This window comes from Orycteropus afer, unplaced genomic scaffold (assembly GCF_000298275.1).
Source record: "Orycteropus afer afer isolate SDZICR_OR568_19922 unplaced genomic scaffold, OryAfe1.0 scaffold00489, whole genome shotgun sequence".
Taxonomy (NCBI): Eukaryota; Metazoa; Chordata; class Mammalia; order Tubulidentata; family Orycteropodidae; genus Orycteropus; species Orycteropus afer.
In genome coordinates, this window is record NW_006922076.1 from 576,643 (window position 1) to 583,811 (window position 7,169).

The following is a 7,169-nucleotide window of genomic DNA, read 5'->3' on the forward strand; positions in this document are numbered from 1 at the left end:
GCAGCGCGTCACCTCAGCTCCCCTCACGGTGCAGCGCGTCACCTCAGCTCCCCTCACGGTGCAGCGCGTCACCTCAGCTCCCCACACGGCAGCGCATCACCTCAGCTCCCCTCACAGTGCAGTGCGTCACCTCAGCTCCCCTCGCGGCAGCGCGTCACCTCAGCTCCCCTCGCGGCAGCGCGTCACCTCAGCTCCCCTCACGGTGCAGTGCGTCACCCTCAGCTCCCCTCACGGCAGCGCGTCACCCTCAGCTCCCCTCACAGTGCAGTGCGTCACCTCAGCTCCCCTCACGGTGCAGTGCGTCGCCCTCAGCTCCCCTCACGGCAGCGCGTCACCTCAGCTCCCCTCACAATGCAGCGCGTCACCTCAGCTCCCCTCACGGTGCAGTGCGTCACCCTCAGCTCCCCTCACGGTGCAGTGCATCACCTCAGCTCCCCTCACGGTGCAGTGCGTCAGCTCAGCTCCCCTCACGACAGCGCATCACCTCAGCTCCCCTCACAGTGCAGTGCGTCAGCTTAGCTTATTTTAAGGGTCATTGTTTGAAGAAGCGATAATATAGAATCACATGAGGAACCACATCTCACTTTCAGATACGATGGTGGACGGAGGTGCTTGAGAAGAGCCAGGCAGGACTCTTGCTGACATTCTGGCACAGAGGTGCAGCTTCCTTGGGAATGACCAAGGACTATTATCCCTGAGTGAATCTGCACAGTCTGACCCTTTGTTTTCTCTGACACTGTGAACCGTCTCTTTACAGCACCTCTGCTGGCACCGAGTCCACCCCAAGAAAGCCATTTGTCCCACCCAGTCCTCCAGAAACATGGGTGATGACACACTCTGGAAGCAATGAGCAGAGCTGTTCATCTTCTTCCACAAAAAGGGGAGGAACAAACAAGACTGAGGGCCAAGACACACAAGGAAATTCCTGGACAGTGTTTTCTTCCCTAAACCAGCACTCAATTTTGCAGTTCCACTGCTTTCTTAGATCTTTTATTCACACACATGCCACGCTTGAGATTCAGACAAGAATATTAAAATATAATCACAAACTTTAAGTCATCCACAGCATCTCTGTATACCCAGTAAACGGAGGTGACAATGTGAAAATCTAGAATCTCTCAAGTTTCAGAAGAACTACAACAAAATATCAAAATCAGTAGAAAACGTCTTAGGGTTCTGGCCTCAGTAACAAAAAATTCAAATTGGTTCCCTAACTTTTCTTAAAGGTGAAATATGTGGACCCTGAGCAGAAAAAGAAGCCTGCTTCTTTGGAGAGCCCCTTTATGTGGGAGCTACATAACCTCTTCAGTGCACAGTCGCAAGCTTCTTTTCTGTCAGGATCAGCAAATAACCTACGTAAAAAATAGTGTTCATACATAAACCGTGCAGCCAACCTTTCTGAAGAAGCATTTGCAATCCTACCAGTTCTGTACCTCCCTCCATTCAATGGCACAACAAACGGAGAACACTGAGATTTTAAATCAGCCAACCTACAAGAGCGCAACAACACTGCCTTATGGTTGTGAAGGTTTAATCACTTAGAACACAAAAGGGTTGATATTCAACATAAAAATGTATCTAATAAACTTCTAAAACGTATAGTAAAAAGAATAAATTCATATTTAATAGGAAACACTTCATTACAAAACTTTTCTTTCTTGGCACACCTTAAAAGCAGGCTTACATTAATGTATACAACACGAAACCAGATATAGAGAAAAACATACTTCAATTCTTCAACACCAAACTCACCCGTCTTGCTTTGCTCTGGTATTTAATAGCTTTTTTTGTTTCTTCTTTAGCATGTTCTACGTAGTCTGTGGCATTCATAACGTTTTTTTCTATGTTGTTGATCATTTCACCCTTAAAACACAAAGTTTCAAATTCAGAAGACAGTTTCAAATGACTTGATCAGGTATCTGAAGATAACCACAAAACATCAGTGAAGTTGTCACACAGACATGAAGTGTATGTCATGGACACTGAATATGTCTATTTTCACATTTACAGAGCAGTAAAGATGGACATGCTACACATGGGCCAATATAAATCACTCCGAATTCAAGGTATATTGGAAAAGAACTACTAAGGGTGGGCTGCGATGCTGATATGAGTCGTATCAATTAGACGCTGAGCCACGCTTTAACGTGCAACCACTCTCCTCCAAGGCAAGCACAGTGAAGGGAAGGAAGCTCGCTGCAGGTTCAGCTAACATTTCACCAGTATGTACAAACACACAATATACAACAAATGGCATCTTTTCTAATGAGGAGAGAACTGTCGCTACTTCTTTAAAATGTCAGTAAACGAAATGTGGCTTATGTGTGACACAGAGTTAACTACAATAATGCCCCAAAACATAAATGGAGGTAACCCCGGTGAAACGTTAGGGAGCAGACGTTACCTGGTTTTCTGTCCATGGCAGACACACTGTGCAGCAGTGAACAGTAAGACATTGAAGAGTGACAGACAATCAAGGAAATCATTCACAAATGTAAACCTATTGCTAAGTTTCAACTATACAAGTATTTTGAATTAGAGGAGCCAATATAAGACCACACTAAAGCTTCTAAAAGTAAGTCATGAAACAAAACTAAGTAGACAGCGATTTTTCTAATGGAGCCTAAAGTAATCCACCAGGATAGAACAACTACAATGAAGGTCTAAGACACTGTAAAATCTTTGGTAACTACAAGCAGAGTCTAAGATTCCGACTGTCTAACTGGTCTCCTTTGGAATACTCCCTGAAAAGAAGATGGTGGCAGTCAAACCCCCTCTCCCACTGCTCACATCCTGTATGGCAGTGGGCCCACCCCAAAAGGAGTCAAGTTGCCCCATCCCACCTCCATGTGGCTGCTAGTTTCTTCTAGAAAATGCATGGCATCTAAATTTCTCACACACTTTCGTGAGTAAGTTCCTCAAAATAAACAGAGCTCTTCAAAGTTGGTGATTCATGCCAAGAATGAGTCCTGTGCCAACGGCTGCCCGACATGCAGTCCTATCAGCACGCCCTCACTTCAGAGGGACCAGTATCCTGCCACCAACTATTTGCTTCCGGTGTTTTGGCATCACACTGAACATGACAATCAATTCTTGAATTTTGAGATTGGAGCCAAAACAAAGGCTTTCCCAGGTCTGAGGGAGTCAGCTCTGAGGCATCCCCAAGACAGAGGTCGACCTTAGGGAAGATCTGTGTGGTTACCTGAGTTTCGACAAACATGGCCATGTCCATAAACATCTCATGCAGCTCCCGTATGCTGGTCTCCAGTTTCATGATATCCTTGTGACGCGACTCAATTTCATTGAGAGCTTGTCTTGTGATCTGTGAATCTGATATAATCTTCACGAAGCACATGTAAGAGAAAACGCCAATGAGGCCGTGAGTGGTTGAAAGGTGAGGCAAACAGCAGGTATTGAAAACGTGCCGCACTCACGTCGGAGGTGAAGATGGAAGGGTTCCCGCTCTCCAGCATGTCCTCGAGCTCATCATCGGTGGTGGCTCTGCCGGCTACAAGGTGGGTGGGGCAAGATCCACTCAGAATGGTTTGAGAGAGAACTTCGCCAACCTCAGGTTCACAACCAAAATCTAAGTAAGTTGTTAAGATTTTCTAATATCCTTTTCTTAGGTAACAATAAATGGTGAGAAAAATTAACGTAAGACTAAGAGCTAGGAAGAACTGAAAACCCCCGGGAAGAACCTAATAGTGTTTTCATAGAGGATTAGACCGATTTGATTGCTCTCCAAACCAAAGCCAAAGATGTGTACATGAACACAAAAACATCTAGCACTAAGTGGTCACCACGTCTGACGTCCAAAGATTACCAGGCATATGAAGAAGCAGGGAGACACAACTCCTAATGAGGAGAAAAGTCAGCTATTCAAAACAGACAGAGAATACACAGAGATGCACACTCACAGACAAGGGTTTAAACAGTTACAACCCCCTAATGTTCAGTTAAGTAGAACCATGGAAGATATTAAACAAACAAACAAATCCACAATGCAGATAGAACCTCTGGAAATGAAAACTATCATATCTGAGAGTAAAAACACACTTGAAAGGATTAAAGGCAGATTAGAAAAGGGAGAGGTAAGATTCATGATGCATCTTCTAACCCTCAGAAGTATGCTCGTGAGCTGTGGGACAACTCCAGGCAGCCTAGCACACCCGGGATTCTCATGCAGACGGAGGTGTCCAGAACTGTGAAGGGTCTGAGCGGTGCCCTACTCACATGCTGACAAGTCACAGCTGAGGACCCCCGAGCTTACGGAGCCCAGATCTCTCACAGTGGGGAGGGCACAGGCCTGACAGGCCGTCAGTTCGCAAGCACACTGCCTCCTGCCCCACAGGAAGATCCCCTCTACCCCCCCAGGCTATCTGCTATCACAACATCCCGGAAAAGTCCATCGGGAACAATCGGGCATCGGTGTCTCTGCCCTGTAAGACACACAGACCCGTGGAGAACTCTCTCTCAACCCAGGGCAACAGGGCGTGGGGCCACAGAGGAAAATGTGTGAGGACATGATGTCCCCAGATTTTCCACGCTGGATGAGAACTCTGGTGATAGGCAACGAGAAGTAATTTCAAGTCCACTCACCCAGAATTTCCTCAAAGATTCAAAGTGAGCAATGAGGGTTGGTTCAAAGAGCAGCAAGTTATGAAAGGCATCTAGGTTTCTAAGACTGCTAAAAACAGGGATGGAATTGCTTTTGGGAAGTTAAAGTGCTCTACGGTGCCATTAAGGAAGAAGAGCGTGTTTCTAACTCACGTGAAATCTCCAGTCACTCACTTATCTCCAGCTGACGCTGTATGCGCCCTTTGCTTCGCTCCCGAAACAGAGTCTGTGCCTCATTGTATTCTGTCATGACGTCCACAAACTTCCGTGAGAGCACCGAATGCTAACAACACAGAAAGGTCAGAGTAACCATGTGGTCACCTCTAACGAAGCCACATCAGCCACCCACTCCTCCTCCAGGTGGGAAATCGGGCCGCAGCTCTGCCTTGTCCCATTCATGCAGAAGCCTCTTCCGTCCGCACAGTAACGATACTACTGCAGTACCGTGTCTCCACTGTAAACGGAGAAAGGCCCAACTGAAGAGTGCTGGCCACAGGCTCGAGGAGTAAGATGGGGATCGGGTCTGAAACCCAGGCAGGCTGGCCCTAGAGCTGTCACGCTCAGGCGCCACTCTGTCAGATAGAAGCCAGGACTCACCCTGAGCCTTGCTACGCCATCAGCTACGCCACGAGGGCCCGACCCCCAACACTGACACAATTTGGATGATTTACTGCTCTTCAGACTCACTCTGCTGACGGGCTGGACGCAGTTTGGTTTTTGTTTTGTTTTGGTTTTCAATTGTGATTTGGGTGAAAATTTACAGAGAAAATTTACTTTCCATACAGCAGGTCACATACACTTTGTCTCATGACAATGACTACAATTTACCCCAATGCAACAGCTCCCCTCCTACTTCCTCCTGATAGTTACCTCTTCCCTGTGTCTGTCTATCCCTCCATGCACCTCTGCCCTGAGCTGTCTCCCTGTGCACAAACAGCCCTTCTTTCCCCCATGATTGTTCTCTCCAAGGAGTGTATCTACCTCAGGTAAATGTCCAGCTCATATGCCTATCTTTTGTCTGGCCGGAAGCCACAAGTGTGGGTTCAATTCCAGACCTGAAGGGCAGCTAGGGACCATAGTCTCAGTGGTTCCACCAGGCTCTATCGGACCAACAAACCTGGGCCCCCTCTTTTTTATTCCCCCAAATGATTCTGAGTTTTTTAAGGCAGTTTTTTAATTCGTACTACAGAGATGTTGTCTAAACACCTGCTGATCTGTTCCCGTAAAGAACTGTTGTTGTTGTTGTTATGTGCCATCAAATTGGCCCCGACTCATAGCGACCCCTCCTTGGGTTTCCGAGGCAGTATCACTACGGAAGTAGATTGCCCAACCTTCCTTCTGAGGAGCGGCTGGTGGGTTTGAACCGCCAGCCTTCTGGTTAGCATTGGTCAAGTGCCTTAGTCATTATGCCACCAGAGCTCCTCCGTAAAGAATACAGCCTAGAAAGCCCTAAGGGACAGTTCCACTCTACTGTCTCATAAGGTCACTAGTAGTCCAATCGGCCTGACAGCACCTGACAATAACAAGGGTCTCTGAACACTGCGTCCTTCTCATAAGAAATGTCATGCAGACGCGGTCTATGACACTGCGTCCTTCTCATGAGAAATGTCGTGCAGACGCGGTCTGTGAACACTGCATCCTTTTCATCAGAAATGTCGTGCAGACGCGCATGACAGCACAGGCAGACTTATTGTGAGTGTGGCTCTCATCCTTGGCTCTAATACTTCTGTCCCAAGGCTGCTCGGCAAACCTGGGTCCGTCGTATGCGAAGATCCACAGATGTCCGGTTACCACTCTCATCCTGATCAAAACTCTGTTCGATGGCTAGGGACAAACAGGAAAGAATTACTTTTTAAATTTAAAACAAAAAGATTTTCAGCCCAAACCTCAAATTGCTTTTCTGTCTTATCTTTGAACTGTACCTCTTCATAATGTTAATGAACAGGTGACCTTTCCAGAGAAGCCAGTACGAAGATTCTCCATCAAGAGGGGATGGTGCTTCCCTCTCACTCTGCCCGTCTCTGTCCACACATGTACAGTGGGCATGCGCGCATGCATGCTATGTATGTGTGCACACGTGTTATATGTGTGTGTGTATCTGCTTACAGGAGGCAGCAAGGAAAAGACCACCCATAAATGTCTGAGAAAGGGTCACCAGCTGAGGGAAGGGGGACCAGGGGCAGAGGCAGGGGAGAGGCTAGATCTCTTTGGCGACCTTGTTTCATAGATTTGACTTGGAATGATGTAAATACTTGATATAACTAGAAAGCAAAATTAGTGTTTAAAAACGCAATCCCAAAATATCAAAAACAAAACGGAACAGATACACCACACTGTGGATCAAGGTGGTAACATAATTACACAAAGCAGAACGACGCAAAGTGATTTCAAAACCCAGTAATTTGGAGGGGAGGGGAGGGAAAACTGCTAGATAGATCAAAGTATTAATTTGGGTGAAGGGAAAAGCAATATACTGAAAGCAAGCGACCAGCACAAGGACACTAAGGAAAAGGAAGAGACAGAGGTACACAGAGGGACAGACAACAAGAAGA

The 7,169-nt window shown here is 46.7% G+C and overlaps 1 protein-coding gene across 1 annotated transcript in view; it reads right to left on the reverse strand.

Moving 5' to 3' along the window:
- The window catches only part of STX2 (syntaxin 2), a 41,049-nt gene that overhangs the window by 1,743 nt on the left and 32,137 nt on the right, over positions 1–7,169 (reverse strand). The window contains exons 6-10 of the mRNA XM_007955049.1: positions 6,368–6,441; positions 4,792–4,900; positions 3,435–3,508; positions 3,203–3,340; positions 1,753–1,863 (exon numbers count right to left, since the gene is read on the reverse strand). Coding sequence (XP_007953240.1) covers positions 1,753–1,863; positions 3,203–3,340; positions 3,435–3,508; positions 4,792–4,900; positions 6,368–6,441 — 506 coding nt within the window. The remainder of the gene's footprint in view (positions 1–1,752; positions 1,864–3,202; positions 3,341–3,434; positions 3,509–4,791; positions 4,901–6,367; positions 6,442–7,169) is intronic.